This window comes from Lissotriton helveticus, chromosome 3_1, assembly GCF_964261635.1.
Source record: "Lissotriton helveticus chromosome 3_1, aLisHel1.1, whole genome shotgun sequence".
NCBI lineage: Eukaryota > Metazoa > Chordata > Amphibia > Caudata > Salamandridae > Lissotriton > Lissotriton helveticus.
Window position 1 is genome coordinate 410,274,421 of NC_136061.1, and position 17,652 is coordinate 410,292,072.

General features: G+C 49.5%; 1 protein-coding gene across 1 annotated transcript in view; it reads right to left on the reverse strand.

Moving 5' to 3' along the window:
* MPP4 (MAGUK p55 scaffold protein 4) overlaps positions 1-17,652 on the reverse strand; it is a 273,595-nt gene that overhangs the window by 184,291 nt on the left and 71,652 nt on the right. The window contains exon 3 of the mRNA XM_078683624.1: positions 4,242-4,319. Coding sequence (XP_078539750.1) covers positions 4,242-4,319 — 78 coding nt within the window. The remainder of the gene's footprint in view (positions 1-4,241; positions 4,320-17,652) is intronic.

The following is a 17,652-nucleotide window of genomic DNA, read 5'->3' on the forward strand; positions in this document are numbered from 1 at the left end:
ACAAGGTCAACTCGTCATGTATAATGGGGATTTGGGTCCTGCAGCACAGGACTGGAAAAGCCTTAGCAGCCATGTGGTTAAGGAGGAGATACATAGGGACATCGAGGAATATTTTGCCACCAATGCCGGGTCTGTCTCAATGCATGCAATGCTCTGGGAGGCATTCAAAATGGTTATAAGGGGGAAATGCATTTCACGCCGGGGTACTCGAGGCTATTAGAGGCATGTTGACTGCACTAGAGCAGATGATTGCTAACGCATCTTCTCAAAGACTAATCACATGATTATATAACTCCATGCAAACCACAGCACCATTAACTGAACCTAGGGCTCAACACTGTTATACTCTAGATCTAGATAACCAGATAATGGACGACATTTGGGCCTTCTGCTGCTGCCAACTCCTAATGCCCTCACAAAACTACAAGCTGAGGCTGATGCATTTTAAATATTTACATAGGTTCTATGGAACCCCATCCCAATTGCATCGTATGGGGATCACACCCGGTGAGAGTGGCTGGAGATCTGGCTACTCTCCCTTTCCTGCACATGTCCTGGCGCTGCCTACCTATAGCGGCCTTCTGGGCAAATGTATTTAGCAAAACACAGGATATTCTGGGTACCTCAAGCGAGCCTCAGCCGCTCATCGAACTATTGGGCTATGTTAAAAACACTAAGCTGGAGATTCGTAAATTACACGCAATACTGCTTTTGTCTGCCAAACGACGAGAAGCTATACATTGGGGTGATAGTCTTGCTCCCACGAGTAAGGCATGAATACAAAATGTCACTTTTAGCCACACTTTTAGCCACACTCAACTGACTACTTTCTGGGAGCTAATGCCAATGGCCTATCGACCAAAAAATATATGGGATCCATTCCTAGACTGGCTGAAATCACAACAAGATGGTAGAGTCCCCTCCCCAATTCCTGCATATGCATAAGGGGTACACTAGCTGGGACTGTACAGGCGTGGGTGGAGTGTCAGGTCGATACATTGGAAGGTTATGTTGACCTGATGCTGATGAACTGCCCGTCAATGAGACTCTGTACGAAAATATATATTGTGCCGAACTGTTGCGCTGAATCTGTGAACCAGTTCTTATCAAAGGTTGCCAGCTGACACTGAATGAGATTATATTGCTTACCTGACTGTTTTGTTATGTTTTGCGTTTATGTATTCAAACTGTATTTTCACCTGACCATTTTGGATTGTAGTATTACTTGGAATGCGACCTGTTGCTTTTCTTCTTTGAAAATGCCAATCAACACATTTTTTTAAAAAACAACATTTTTAAAAAAAAAAGCTCCATGAACAAGTTGAAGAGAGTGAGTGAGAGCATGGACTCTTGTGCTACCCCTAGAGTGACCGGTGAGGGATTGGACAGGGACTGGTTCGCCTTGAATCTTTGAGTTCTATTGTAGCTAAATGAGGCATACCAATTTAGGACGGGCCCTGTTCTAATAGGTCGATTAGGCTGTCATGTAACCGTATTGAAATCTGACAATAGGTCGAGGAGTATTAAAAGGCAGGATTTGTTCTGATCCAGCATTTTGAGTGCTTCGTCCTCAATGTGAGTAAGAGCAGATTCAGTGCTGCGAACCTGACAGAAGCTAAATTGGTACTGGTCTAATAGTTGAAATTGATCTATGTGGTTACATTGTTGGATGTGGACACATTTCTTGAGGAGCTTGGCCAGAGTCAGAATGTTGGAATTTGATGGAAGTTGTGTAGGTCCGTGTGAACTGCAGTAGGTTTTTTTAGAATATGGGTAACCTGCCCAGTCTTTAGGCAAACAGGAATAGAACCTTGAAGTAGTGAGGCATTGACTATCTTGGTCCAAAGTGTGAGTATGGATGATTTGATCTAACTGAAGAAATTTGATGGCAGAGGGTCACTAAAGTGCTCTGAGTGTCTCAGTACTGCAAGAGTTTTGAGAATGGTGCTTTCATCAAAAGTTTTAAATAAGCTCCAAGAAGCATTGTTTTTCGGCAGCATTCTGGACAACAAGCTAACCATGATGACTCCGGTCAACTCTGTCTCCTCCTCCTACTTCTTCATCCTCCTCATGCTTCATAAGATATTCAAATGGCTACCCCACAGCTCAAGACGCACCATCATCGAAGCCCTCATCTTCAGCCGACTCGACTATGGCAATGCTCTCTATTCAGGGATCGCAACACATCTTCCCCGGATCTTTTGACCAGCAATCTAGACTACGGGAATGCACTTTACGTTGGCATGGCCGACTATTTTTTTTCAAGTCTACAGGTTGTTCAGAATGCTGCAGCCAAACTGGTTTGCAACAAGGCCAAGTATAGTTTGGCCTTAGCCTGCTTGAAGGAACTCCATTGGCTGCCTATGAGACAGAGAACCAGGATTAAGCTGCTATGCTAAGCGCACAGTGCATTGTATAACCTTGGCCCCAGAATACTACAGAACAAACTGGAATTTTATATCCCTTCTCGTGACCTTAGGTCAGGCAACGTCGGGCTAGCCAAGAGGCTACACATCAAAAGAGTCAAAGTGGGGGGGTCGCTCCCTTACCTATCTGGCAGCTACCCACTGGAACCTCTCGTTAGAGCTTCGTCTCAATGAGGATCATGTGAGTTTTAGAAAGAAGCTGAAGACGTGGTTTTTCTTAGGTCTCAAGTAATGTTACCCAAGGTTCGGTTCAGATCCGATGCATTTAACTTATATCACATTTCACTCTAAACAGGCTTTCGCCTATCCCGACGCCGTACAAAATACAAATCTGCTCTGACTGCAAACAATACAGAACACTGCATCCAGACTCGTCCTGGATCTCCTTAGATGGACCCACATCATCCCCTACCTCAGGGAACTCCACTGGGTCCTTGTATAGACTAGATGCCAGTTCAAGCTCCTGACCCACGCATACAAGGCTCTACACAACTGCGGACTCGCCTACTTGAAACATCACCCGAACTTCCATCAGCCTTCCAGACACCACCACTCTGCTTCCCTTTGTCTAACCCTTCCCCCCGCATCCGACATAGCAGATGCGGAGATGGCTCCTTCTCCTACCTAGCAGTAAAGACATGGAACGAGCTAACCTCTCGTCTATGTACCTCCCATTTTTTTCCAGAGTTCTAAAAGTCCCTGAAGGCCTGGCTATTTGGCTAATGAACTGGACCCTGCCAGCGCCTGGATACTCTCACAGGTAACAAGAAGTGTTCTACAAATCTACTGATTGATTTATTGAATGCTATGGACCTACCAATCACTACCAGGCCTGGCACTCGGCACCCTGACAGCTGAGTGAGGTTGCAGAGGTGAAACTGTCCCTCAGCAACGTACGCACCCAAGAAGCCACCTGTCAGCGACCTTCACAAGGGGGAGAGGAGAATCTTATATTAATTATATACTGTTCATAAGAAAATGCTAACATGCTCTCCCTAAATCCAGACAAATAGGATGAGCTCAAGAATATACCATGAAGTCATTCTCCCATTCTGAAGCCGCGAGCAGGAGGCCCTGTAGCAGTCACTCCAGAGCCTGCCCGTGCACACTTCTAAGTACAAAGGAAAGCTGCGTCCGAGTCAAGTCCCACCAAGGTACACCAGACTAACAGCCCATGCTGCCCACCTCTGCACCCTGTCCAAGGCTAGAAAAAGATAGTTCTATTTTTAAGTTCACTGTAAGCTCTCACGATCCTCCTATCACCACAGGCAAGGGCAGGGCAGTGCCATCCTGCATAAGCACATCACAGCAGGAAAATGAAAATAGCTCCACTAGGCAATTAGAGCTTTCCTGCTGCTACAGAAGAAGCAACTGCTGCCAAGCAACCAATGAGGCGACTGGGGGAGGGGTGGGATATGGCCTTTACTTGTTTTACCTCTGGGATATTCAGGTGACTTGGAGAAGACCGACAGGGGAGGAGAGGCCCAATTGGCTGGGATGGAGGGTATCTCTAAGCAGGCCAATTCACTTTAACACCCAAAAGTGATTTGTGGCTGGTCCTGTTCCGTTTTGACCTTTGAAAGAGTCCTACAGTCCGATTCAGCCACAACTCAGACTTGCCAGACTATCCCACAGTCTAAGTGACCATTCAGAGGCATCAGACTGTCTAGGCTACTGCATGTTGAAGCAGGAACTCGTGTGCAAGTAAGTGTCTACCGCCATCAAAACACTTCCAAAGTGTGTTGACTGTGGCCAACAGAAGCATGTCAATCCAGTTCACTGTAGAATGAAGTCTGTAACATGCCTTTCTCTTACCTCGTGCGACAGAGAACGTGCTTTGGGCACAACAGGGACAGGCTTCCTCTTGGCATGCTGGTGGAGGCATTCATGGACCTAGGGATCAACAAACAGAAACTTAAGTCAGTGCACTTACATTCTTGTAGAGAAGTATTTTGATTATTGGATTGCCAGAAATCAACTAGCGACAAAAGCAAAATAAACTCCCAAGATTTCTGTACTCACAGTGCTGGGTTGGTGTACCATGTGTTAAGTCTGGTATGATACGAAACGAAAAATGCCCCTCCTTTTCACTCTTCTCGATTATCCCTGCTATGCCCCACCCCTTTGTTATCTGAATTAAAAAGAGTTCTAACTGGGTGAAAAAATCAAGTTATGTGAATGAGAAGTTTATATTATTGATTGCTACTATTCTGAACCCTCTCGTGCCATTGTGAACATGGAGGGATGCTCTTGTTGTATCCGACAATCAGTCAGGAACTAAGAATCCAGTGAAGGCTCTTTTTCACACTATGCTTAAATATTTCAAACATATCTGTTTTCCTAAGGAAACGCCTTAACCTTATTCAATGTTTAAATCTGTGCACACAGGGAAGTGATCTTGGTCGCAACCTTCACTGCATGCAAGATGCTTTCCAAAGGGTACAATCCCACAAGAGTAGACCTGGCCAGTTATCCTTCTGAGGTCAATAACATGAGCACCACTGAGTTGGTGAAGTCTGGCACCTCCTATTTACGTGACAAGAAACCATCCAGTTTGTGGAAACTGGTAAATGGCATTGAACATATTCGATTACGGTTATTGACATTATTGTATTTATCAAAATTATCATTAGTGGTATCAACATAAGTATAAATAATTGCTATTTTGAGGCCCTTCTACTCGCATCTTTGATCTCTTTTGCACCATTGCCTGCCATGTCTTGCTGTGACTATTTTGCTGGTGCTCCTTCAAACATTGTATTCTGCACTAAAAGTGCACATGGATTGGGACGTCATTAATGTACCCTTTACGATTGGTAATTAAGAAGCTTCGTTGACAAATCTCTTGCCTCACATGTTGCAAATCGCGTACTTTCAGGTGCAAGACAATCGTGTGATCCACATCAATAAGAATAACTTGAATCAGCCAAACTCCTCTGATGACAAATTATTTAAATTAAGATTTTTATGTGTTGCATTTCTGCGCATAGTCTCGATTTTTCATTGGTTGTGTGTTAGACAGATAGACATAGAAGTTGATAGAAAGGCGTCTGTGCAGCCCCTGCTCGCAGAGACGTTCTATACTCTGGCCCCATTACCTGTTCCTCCTAAACGCAGGCTCCTGTGCGAACACCTTTCTACTCTGCACCGGAGTCGGAATTACCTGTGGAATGATAAAGTTTGCACTCTCTGGTTCCCCCTCCCTCCCCCCCCTCCACCCCACCTCCCTTTCCATTTCAGTAGGTTAAACGTGTTGAAATTTAATAAGGAAGAAAGACGAATAAATCGGGGGGTGGGGCATGTGGATTTTGGTGTAGAAATCGCCAAAATCCACTTTCTATACCCCATTTTTACAAACTAGTAATTGGTACAATTTATCGCACCTGTTGAATTCTGAATCCCAAAATATCAGATAGATTTCGTAGCGCGACAGACAGACTCCTGTCTATTCGGAGAGCTAATGTGCCCAGTACTGGGGCCAGCATACTGCATATGTTTATACACTCTGCCAGTGGTACCTGCAGTCCTAGTGTAGTTCACAATTTCACATGTGTGGAATAATGATGACACTGTGCCTCAATGTGTGTATTAGAGGCAAATCTTGTTGGGAACCACTAAGCTGATGTGCATAGAATATAAATAAATACTTTTATAAGGCATTCCAATGTCTTTTAAATGTAATGAGAACGTTGCCAGCAGTGCTCGATTTATAAAGAAGAGGGGGGGGGGTAAATGCTGGGGCCTAAAATATTTTTAGGAGGCTGGTGCCACACACTGACTCCACCTGCACTCCTTGCTGCCAATGCACCTCAACACAAACTCCAATTATGCCATAACAACACCAGGCGGTCTTTGCCAGAGGACCACATGCTGGGCCTGCAGTGACTGCTTGCTGACAGGGCACTGCAATACAGTTATGCTATATTAAATCCGAACACTTCTCTGCCACTGTACCCCAGTCTTGATCTGTACGCTTCACCACATCCACCACTACACCTTGCTGTGTCCAATCACCTCCACCCTGACGTGCTTCAAGGGGGCACACCCATAATGCACTGCAACAAAGGTGCTTCTGAGGTCAAACACAGGTCACCGCTGAAGCAAAGGTGACCTTAGCAGATCATAAATCAAACATTGATTAATGCATGTTATTGAGTGTGAGGAACACCCCATGATGAAGCATGCCACAGTAAGTGGGTGAGGGCTAATTTCCTAATTAGAGGGATCACCGGTGTATGAACATATCTCCGACTCATGAATCCATGTGTGATTTATTACATAGTGTAAGAGGATGAAATAATGAGTTTTTCCCTCTCTCCCCTCTTCTGTATTGTGGATCTTAATCTGTCTACAGGGATGGCCCTCAGAATGAATTAAGCTTGTAATATATCAATAGACCATTAGGCTATAGTATTTATTTAGAGGATTTCCATATATCTCAATTTCACATCTACCTTTTATTTTTAACCTTACCCTTACCTATCTAAGTAGATAAGAGGTAATTTTAGATCACGGTTCCACATTTGGATCTTAACCAATCTCTCTACCAGAGGGATCACCTCCTGGTGGAGGAAATAAGACCCAATGATGACGCTATCAACTATTAGTACGTCGTTGGCAAAGAATACACCATTGACTGAAAATAGCTTTCGAAGTTCCCACAGAATTTTTCCGATTAAGATCCTACCGGTAGACACGGTCCCACTCCACACTTTGATTTTTTGCCACAGCTTACTTGGAAGCTGAGTGCGATTGCAATCATACAAGGCTTCTTTTTCCCTCCCTTGAAGAATTTTGGTTTTATACTGTGACATAATGTTAGTCGTTAATCACTTTCCTCCTTGTACCTTTGAAAGAACAGGACCGAACAGGACCGTCATTTATTCTTTATTTTCTAAATTTCCTCCTGAAGACTTTGACTTTGCTGCAGAGTTTTCAGGACTGGGGGAGAGTTGGTTATGAAGTAGGTCCCTCTGCCTAAGGCCCCGTCCCTGTCATCTCTCGCTCAAGGTTCTCAGTCAGACCCGCCAGGATTTCGCGATTTTTACAAAAGTGCCCGCGAAATTGGCACCTTTGTAAAAATGCAGCGATTTTTACAAAAGTGCCCGCGAAATCTAGACATCCAGATCCCTTTCAAGTGGGCGGGGCGGGTCTGCGGAGGGTTGGGGGCGGGGGTGTTGGAAAGAGCCATCTGGTCGATCTCAGGCCTCTGGAGGCAGTGGCATTGTATAATCAGAGGTCACTCGGGGCTCCATATTTAAAATTCAAGGAGCTATTCATAATGCCGAGTGTCACGCCAAACAAATGCAAACAGCTTGTTGCAAGGTTTGCACAATATTTTTGTTTAATTAAGCAGCAGTTCATCTTAGCCCCTTCACCTACTGAGCATGCTGCTTCTGTATTTGATTCCATCGTCATTTCTATCTGTGGACTGACAGATGATAATATTGCTTATCTGTTTCTGAACGTCAAAGGGACTATGCCATGGTGACATCACATCAGTCCTCGTAGCTCTTGAAAGACAGTCCCACACTGTCATGTGTCGAGCTTACAGAAATTGAATGGTTAAAAAACGGACTTTGACTGACACACTAATCGCTTCTGAGTGAAAATTAAGTTCATGTGTAGCAACGGAAACAGGAGAAGGACCATTTTTATTGCGGACTCCTATCTGTAAGAAAGCAATTCAACGGGGTACTTTTGTGGGATACTCCCTGAGAAGATGCGCTCTCACTGAAAGTGTAAATTTGTCTCAAAATGTGTCTCTGGTGGAATATTGGCTCGTAGTAGTTGCTGTCTTATCTTGCCTGCATCCTCTCTGAAGTTTAAGTGAAAAAGATTACTCAGAATGACAAAATACGCTCAGTCACCTCGCCTTCCACAAAAGGAAACTATTAATGAAGTCCCATGTGCTTATATTTCGAAACAACCCTTTTAAACTGACATTCCCGAGTAGTTGGAGAGAATCCAGAGGGCCCCAATGAATAGTCATAGTTTACTGCCCGAGTATGTAAAAAGATTTTTAAAGTGGGGCCTCAAACATCCCGTTGTCATGTCGCGCGATGTAAAGTCGCCCATGTGACACGTGATCCGATTAAATGGTCGCATTTGCGTCGCAACAACGTGCGATGACAAAATGTCCAGTGTGCTTGCCGTAGCGATGTAATTGCCACGATGAGAACTCCGGCGATTGCATTGTGACCGATGGATCATTATACAACCCCACAAACACACCAGGGACCAACACACACAGACCACAGACACACCAGGAACCAACACACACAGACCACAAACACACCAGGAACCAACACACACAGACCACAAGCACAAAAAACTAAGCTATCTGTGTTTGTTGTTGGGAAAAACGCCAAACAAAATGCCGCAAAATGTCCATATTTGTGCCGCTAAATTTCCATTTTTGTGCCGCTAAATTTGCTAATCCAAGCCGCTATATCCTGGGGGGTCTGCTCAGTGCTCTTCCGTCAATGGTATCTGCTATGCTCCGCGGTCATGGCACAAGATGGACAACCAGTCTCGAGGTAGAAAAGCAGGCGCGGGCTGGATTGAGGAGGGTCAGAAAATTATAGCATGCCGGACTGGGCTGTGGGAGCTGCATCTGCTCCAAGTTTGGGATGTGAATTGGTGGCCCGGGCAATGGTACTGGAGCACTTCAGTCTAGGAGCAGGACTAAAGAGCAGCCTTGGTACCTAATGATGGCGAGGGGGGAGGCTGTTGGTAAGTACCAGGAGAGATGTGTGAGGCATCCGGAGGGAGAAGACAGCGCAAAGAGAAAGTGACTGGGTTAGAAAGTGGTCTGAGAGTGTGTATGTGTGAGAATGTGAGAACTGCATGAGTGTGAGCGAGACGAGTATGTGAGTACGTGTATATGTCTGAGTCACCCATCAAAGTATTAATGTTTATCTGCTTTACAAAAGAACAAAACTACTTGGATATAATATTTGCTGTAAGAGATGCATGTACTGTCTGAGCTAGTATTTTTGCCTAATGCAGTTTCCAAAAGTAATACCGAGTGCTCCGCTTCCTTATCCTCTTAAAGTACAGACCTGAAAAAAAAGAAACAAAAAAAAGGAAGTACTTAGCAAGTCAGTGAGCGCGCAATAGCCTCTGTTTCCAAGTATGGTGGTGATACTTGTTTACAAGAACTGTCTAACTGTCCTTAAGTCACATAGGCTTTGGAGAGCTCGCCTAAAACTGATGACAAGAGAGAGGGGACTAGAGCCTAGATCTCAGAGACCACCGTATATCACAGAATAAAGCAAAGTCATGTATTACTAAGTGCTAAGGGCCTATTTGATGTGATTGGTAGTTGCTATATTACATTTAATATGTTGTAATTAATTGATTCTATTTGAATGTATTTGGAATTTTGAGCTTCCTGTTTAGTGACTTCATGGGGGCGTGGCTGACTGCCTAAGATGGCGGTCCTGGTCCGATATTGTTCCAGACCTGCTGGGGCGGAATAACTTATCCTGAACAGCTGTAGTGCCCATTCTTGGACAGGTACGTAGGTCCTGAGAAGCTGAATCCCCCCTGCACCGGGAAATTCCTTTATTGGTCCGGGGGACGGCGGGGCACCGGAACGATAGGCCGGAGCCCACCTACCACGAGTCTCGTGCGGAGGCTCGCTGCGGGGTGCGAGGCGTGAGCGGCCGTGGCTGCCCCGGCTTGAACTCGGAATCCTGCCGGACACAGTGACTGCCCCCTGACTCTGGGAGGCTCCGATTCCACCTGGCCATTTGATGCCGCGGCATCGCGGCTGCACTGCGTGGAGGACCCCGGCGGGGGAAGCTGTGCGGCCGTGGGCAGCTACCAGGATCGTTACCCGGCATTACGGAAATGAGCGGTGAGGAGTCCGATTGCCCCTAGAGGCTGCGCCACTGAGGGAGATCTGCTGGGACACATCGGCTGCTGCCTGTGAGAGGCGACCTGCGGTGGAGGATGGATCCGCGTGCGGTGCGGATTGTGGTGGGCGCCACGACGTGAGATCGGCCTATGACTGGGCTGCGCTGCGGCCCTCTGCCTCTGCCCACTGAAAAAATATCGGCACCTGTCGCACCATGGGGGTACTGCCGCACTGTGGGGGCTCCATGGTGTGAGGCGGTAGATGCCCATGCGACCTAGAGGCGGAACCACCGCGGTTACCGGGTGGAGGGCTAGGCATGGAGGCAGCAGCTCAGTGGCAAGGCGGTGAGCCTCTCTGGGGAGTGCTGAAGAGACTGAGAGCTGAGTGCGCTCCCACACTAGCCCGGGCGCCTCGCCCCTGAAATAACTAGATTTCTGGACATATCTGGGGGAGCCCTTGGTCCCTGATGGGCAGACAGACTAGATTGATATAGTTATATGATAAAGACCCCTGGAGTGAGCCTGTATTACTGTAGTGGACTCTGGGGGACTCGCATTGGGGTGGTTCTCTCTCTTACCCCACCCCCACCCAACGTCCTCCCGCAGACTGCCTGCCCGGTTTGCGCCCCCCCCCCCCCCAGCTGCTGGGCCTGACCTACTGATACGGAGAGTCTACATTTGATGGGGAAACGGAGGGGACCCTTCGCTGGCGCGTATTGTGGCGCATTTGGAGAAAGGTCTTGTGGGCTACCCTTGGACAGAGGCTCTACATAACTATTTTGGTGCACCAATAGCTGTCCCTACCGGAGCGGCCAGGCCCGCTATACTGACATGGCCACACCCATTGGAGGATTGTCTTCTTCCTGCTTCCTGGCCAACCCCGAAGCACACCCACGGAGCTTTCACCTGCTGGAACTGCAGCTTCACAAGCATCCGCCCCACCATGCTGCAGACCAGGAAAGAACCCAACCACCTCAGATGCATCCTTCTCAACACCCGCTCTGCCCGAAAACAAGCCATTGAACTCTGGTGTTGGACCCGGCCTCGTGGCTACCCCTCCCGCATGGCGGGCCCAGGACGGCATCGGCCTCCGTCGACCCGCCGTCAACCCCCCTGAACACGAACCCTCGACGAGAGCAGCCCCCCTGGCAACCCACGGCTCTCCCCTCTGGGACCCCGGCAGACCCTGCTCGCCAACACTGCCGGTCTGGCGACCATGCCAGGCCACCCTTTCCGGGCCGACTCCATCTTGGGCCCATCACGTCCTGAGCACGTGGCCGCAGCCATCCCTGGCCCCGGCCCCAGCGAAGCCCCGACATCGAGGCACCAAGATCCTCCCAGGTGGTAGAGTGGCCACTTGACGGATCCCGGAGGAGGGGAGTTTCGATGGACCTCCAGCCGTCCCCGAACACCTGGTATCGATCGCCCTCCAGCCTCCCTGGGCGCTGGCTCCACCCCCCTGCTGGGTGTCTGGACACCTTCATCCCGGCCCCTCTGACCCCCAGGCCGAGGGTCCGGACATCAAAGGACTCCAGTCCTATATCTGGGCCAGCTCTGGAGTAGGACTCTAGTTGTATCTTGGAGTCGAGGCCCTGCTGACGCTGTCGCGGCCTGACCAAGCTGAACCACCTTCGAGGCCCTGCTGACGCTGTCGCGGCCTGACCAAGCTGAAACACCTTCGAGGCCCTGCTGACGCTGTCGCGGCCTGACCAAGCTGAACCACCTTCGAGGCCCTGCTGACGCTGTCGCGGCCTGACCAAGCTGGACCACCTTCGAGGCCCTGCTGACGCTGTCGCGGCCTGACCAAGCTGAACCATCTTCGAGGCCCTGCTGACGCTGTCGCGGCCTGACCGAGCTGAACCATCTTCGAGGCCCTGCTGACGCTGTCGCGGCCTGACCGAGCTGAACCATCTTCGAGGCCCTGCTGACGCTGTCGCGGCCTGACCGAACTAAACCACCTCCAAGGCCCTGCTGACGCTGTCGCGGCCTGACCCCGTGAACTATCCACGTACCCGTTGGTGCCAAGACTGTCCCGCTACCCCCTTACTCCCGAAACAGAGACTTTACGGATCCCTCGATCCCTGCCTGCTAACCGGCCAAGAACGTGCCTTCCTTTTATTATATAAAGCTACTTGGGAGTGAATAGGGCTGTGCCTGCCTGACCACAATGCTGGCTCCACCTCCCGCTGGGCGACTGTCACCTCTGTCCCTGATACTGAAAGAAAGAAGGAAGCCAGGAAAGCCCCAGTGCTCCAGCAACACCCAGAACTGGTTTAGACCGGGCTCAGGGCCCACTTGCACAAAGACTTCAAAGGACGTCAAAGACTTTTAGGGGTATAAGAGAAGGACCCCTGACTACAGAAAATCAGATTCTACAATCAAGAGGAACCTCTGCTGGAAGAAGGACTGCTGGAGAACTGAAGGAAGATTGCCTTGCTGTGTGCTCTAAGGGCTGACCTGTTCTGCTGTCTAACTGAAACTGAGAAGAAGAAAGGGACTTTGCTGTGTGCTGTGACCCTGCCTGCTTGAACTAAAAAGACTTTGCTGTGTGCTGTGTCTACCAAGGAATCTCCAAGGGCCTGAGTAGAGCTGGCCTCCTGTTTGGAACGCAGGGTTAAAAGGTTCCTAAGCATTGCCAAAACTGCTGAGGAGATCGTGTGGTGTTATGCCCCAACGCGTGTTTCTGATTGCCAGCTGTGAGAAACGATCGCTGTGCTCATCGGCACAGATTCAGAGGTGAGAGGAGGCCCGTGGTGTTTCCCTGCATCCAGAATCCCCCCTTGCCAATCTGCTGGTTGGAAACGGTCGAACCGCGACCTGTGGCCCCGAAAATCTCTTGCCGCCGGGGCCAGAAACACCCTTCGAAGGTTGCCGTCCTGATCGGCCCATCGCTGCCGCGTCACCACAAGGGCCGCGCACTGATTGGCTGCCGGCTCGACGTCATCAGAAGCTTGTCCCGGGAGCCGCGCTGTCATTGGCTGACTTGAGGGAAGCTTGTGGAGGATCGGCAGGGCTGCGCCCGCAGCGAGAAGGAGACCCGTCTTCGAGACCCGTCCTCGCCGCGGGAGCAACGCGAGTGCTGACTGCCCCTGGCCTGTGTCCCAACGCACTGTGCTAGCTCCCCGCCGCTCCTGGGAAGTGCTAAGAGCGGGCGGAGAGCAGCCGGGACCGGCCGGGGCTGATCACGAGTCTGCATTGATTAGCACGGTGGGGCCTGGAGTCATCGGTGAGGCGCGCTAACATTGCTTGGGCTAGTCAGCCCGAGGGGCTGACCTTTGAAGTGAGGAACACGCTGGCATTGCTTTATTTACTCGTTTTTGGAGCTGCATGGAAATAAGTCAATAGAATTATTTGGAATATACTGACTTAAGAGACTTGAGACTATTTTTGATATAGAAACTTCCTAATTACAACTGCAACCATTAAGATTAAGTGCAACATTTTTCTAAAGAAGTAATTATCGTGTACTGTTGATTTTTACTGCTGCAACTAGATAAAGTTATATTTTTATAAATATAGTTACCTGTGTGGTCTCAATTTGTGGTGGATTGGGGGTCATTGTTTGTGTTAAGTGCATTTATTATACACATTGCCTTAGGGGTAAGCCTGTCTGCTCGTGCCAAGCTACTTAGAGGGTAAGCAGGGGTTATCTACTGTGTGTAATTCTTCACCCTGACTAGAAGCAAGGGTCCCTACTTGGTCTAAGGTACTTACCTCTGCCAATTAGAGACCCCCAGATCTAACATTGTTGGACAGCGGTGTGGATTTTGAACTAATATTTGCACTTGACCTGCAGTAATTTCTTGTACATCACTAGTCTAGTTTAGCAGCACAGATTGCACAAGATTTTTTCTTTTTGGTGAAACCTATTTTTGAAAAGGTTAGGAAGCATCATGTCTCAGAAAGCAGTAAGCGAAGGAGCAGAATTGGAATTTGAAATTCAGGAGTTGCTCATCTATAAAAAGGAGCAGCTGTAGCAATTCTGCAAACAGCTTGGATGCCCAGTGAAGGGCAGCGCAAACAGGGAAGAGCTACAGAAAGCTCTAAGGGCCTAGTGGGAGGCCAAACATGTTACAGAGGATGTTACTGGAGAGGGAGGCACACAGGAGAATGCTTTTGTATTCAGAGATTTGCCAGTGAATAGGCCAGCTTCTAGGGTTGGCAGTAACCACTCCAGTAGGGGTCTTTCTCCAGAGGAGCTGGAGGAAAATCAGAGGGCTAGGGCCCATGAGATTGAGCTTTTTAAACTCAAAGCCCAAGCAGAAGAGAGGAGACTGCGCCTTGAAACTGAAAAGAAAGCGGAGGAGGGGAGGAATGCTCTCGCTTTTTAGGAGAGGAAACTCCAGTTGGCTCATGAGTTGAGCATGAAGGAGCTGGACATTAAAGCCAAACAGGTGGAGTCCAGTTCTAATGGTGGCAGCGCACAACCAGTACAGGCGGGTAAAGTATACATACCAAAAGATCTGGTACAGAATTATCAGAGGGGTGAGGATATTTATGCGTGGTTTAGATCGTATGAGCTTGCCATGAAGATGAATGAAGTGCCTTAGAAGAATTGGGGGGCAGGTTTGTGGAAGCATTTTGAGGCCTCTGGGAGGGATGTCTTGGCACCCTTAGAAGCAGCAGGTACTTTATCCTACCCCGCTATGAAGGAGGCTTTATGCCTCAGGTATGGGCTCACTCCAGAACAGTACCGCCAGAAGTTTAGGAACTTCAAGAAGCTTGATTCTAGTACTTGGGTGGAGTGTGTGAGTATGTACATGCGTGCACTGGAAGGTTGGATTAAGGGCAGCAAAGTTACTGATTATGTGGGGTTGTGTCACTTGATTAGTTGGGAGCACTTGAGTAGTCTATGTGTTCCAGAGCTGCGCCAGCATCTTTTAGACAGCAAGTTAACTGATCCCAGTGAGCTTGCTAAGGAGGCGGACCGCTGGACTAGCACCAGGGTCCACAAGGGGGTGGTAAGTACCCCAGCCAAAGGTGGACAGGGTCCCCAGCAGAAGACTGGGGGGGACAAGGGTAATCAAAGGAGTCTTCTACAGGGCCCCAAAATAGTTCCCAGGAGAAGGAGTCTCAACCCCCCAAGCCTAAGAAGTCCTGGCCCCATAAGGGCAAGCAGGACAACAGGTCCCCGCCTACTTGCTATGCATGTAGGGAGGTGGGGCACATTGCCCCCAAATGTCCAAAGAAACCTCCAGCACCCACTGGTGCTCCAACGCCGGGGTTAGCCAGTGTAGCTTTGGGAGGGGATTTGATTTCCAGTGGGGAGGAGGGGTTAGCAGTGATGACCCTTGTCTCTTTAGGAGACCAAGAGATGGCCCAGGAAACCTTGCTGCCCCAAAACACTAAAAAATATGGGCAGAAGGTGACCATCAATGGAAAGGAAATAGAGGCTCTGAGAGACACAGGGGCCAGCGTGACATCTGTCAGGTGTCAGTGGGTGTCTGAAGAGCACATCGTTCCCAAGGTAGTCCGACCTGTGGTGGCATCTGACAGTTCAGTGCGCCTCTGCAAGTTGGCACGTGTTCCATTTGAATGGGGAGGAGTCTCTGGTATTTTGGAAGTTGTTGTAAGTGATGCCTTGCCTGTAGATTGTCTATTAGATAATGACCTGGAGAGCTCCCCATGGAAAGAGGTGGAGCACAAAACTCATTTGGAAATGTTGGGTTTGCCTGCGTGGATCGGTGTGACCACCCGTGCAATGGCAGCCAGAAGGGTGGATTAGCAGAACTGGAGCATGGAACAATGGCCCAGGGACCTGCCAAGAGAGGAAGGGGTAGAGGGCGCGGGAAACCAGCCCCCACCGTTCCCACGGTCCAGGAGGAAGCACCTGAGGGGGATGCCCTGGAACCTACAGGGGAGCAGGTGGCCGAACTGGGGGAATTGCCTGAGCTGTCCCAGTGGCAGCAAGATGGTGGTCCCTCCAGGGAGGAATTCTGCCAGGCTCAGAAGGAGTGCCCTTTTCTCATTGGTGTGCGGCAGCAAGCTGCAGACCAGGCAGCAGGCCTGGGGTCCAAGGAACATTTGATTTACTGGGAGGATGGCTTACTTTATAGTGAACCTAAGTTCGCTGAGCCCGGTGCAGCCCGTGTGCTGGTGGTACCGGAGCGCTTCAGGCACTTCCTACTGGGCCTGGCTCATGACGTGCCTCTCGCAGGACATCTGGGGCAAGACAAGACCTATCACAGGCTTGTCACCCGTTTCTACTGGCCCCAGATGAAGAAGCATGTCTCTGCCTTTTGTAAGTCTTGCCAAACTTGTCAGGCCAGTGGCAAGAGCGGAGGGAAGTGCGTGGCACCCCTCCAACCCTTTCCTGTGTTGAGCACCCCTTTTGAGCGGGTGGGCATTGACATCGTGGGGCCACTGGACCTCAAGACAGCCCTAGGCAACAGGTTTATCCTGGTCTTGGTGGACCATGCCACCCGGTACCCGGAAGCAGTCCCTCTCAGGACAGTCACAGGCCCCGTGGTGGGCCGTGCCTTAATGGGGATCTTTTCCCGTGTGGGGTTCCCCAGAGAGGTGGTCTCTGACAGGGGTACAAACTTCATCTCTAGATACATGAAGTCTCTGTGGGAGGAGTGTGGGGTGACATACAAGTTCACCACTCCTTACCACCCTCAAGGAAATGGGTTGGTTGAAAGATTCAACCGCACCCTCAAAGGCATGATTATGGGCCTGGAAGAGCCCATGAGGCGGAAGTGGGACGTCTAGTTACCATGCCTGTTGTTTGCCTACAGGGAGGTGCCTCAGAAATCCTTAGGGTTCAGTCCCTTTGAGTTGCTGTATGGCCACCCTGTCAGAGGACCTCTCACTCTGGTGAAGGAGGGGTGGGAGAAATCCCGTGGGAAAACCCCTCAGGATGTGTTCAGCTATGTGCTGGCCATTCGCAACCAGACCAAGCGCTTCAGGAAGCTCGCTCAAGAGAACCTGGAGGCTAGCCAGGAGGAGATGAAGAGATCGTATGACCAGAACACTTCTCTGGTTGAGTTCCACCCTGGTCAGAAAGTGTGGGTGATGGTGCCGGTGGAGCCTTGTGCGCTCCGTGACAAGTGGACCGGGCCATGTGAGGTGGTAGAGCGCAAGAGCGCGGTTACCTACTTGGTTAACCTGAAGACTCCCAGGCAGCCCCTAAGAGTGTTGCACGTGAACCGCCTCAAACCCCACTTTGAGAGGTCTGAAGTGACTATGCTCATAGCTACAGATGCTGGAGGGGAGGAGGATAGTGATCCTCTCCCTGACCTCCTGGCAGCCAAGGAGCAAGATGGATCAGTGGATGGTGTGGTCCTCTTGCCCACCCTGACCCCAGAGCAGCAGAAGGACTGTCGCCAGGTCTTGAGCCAGTTCGCCCCCCTGTTCTCCCTGA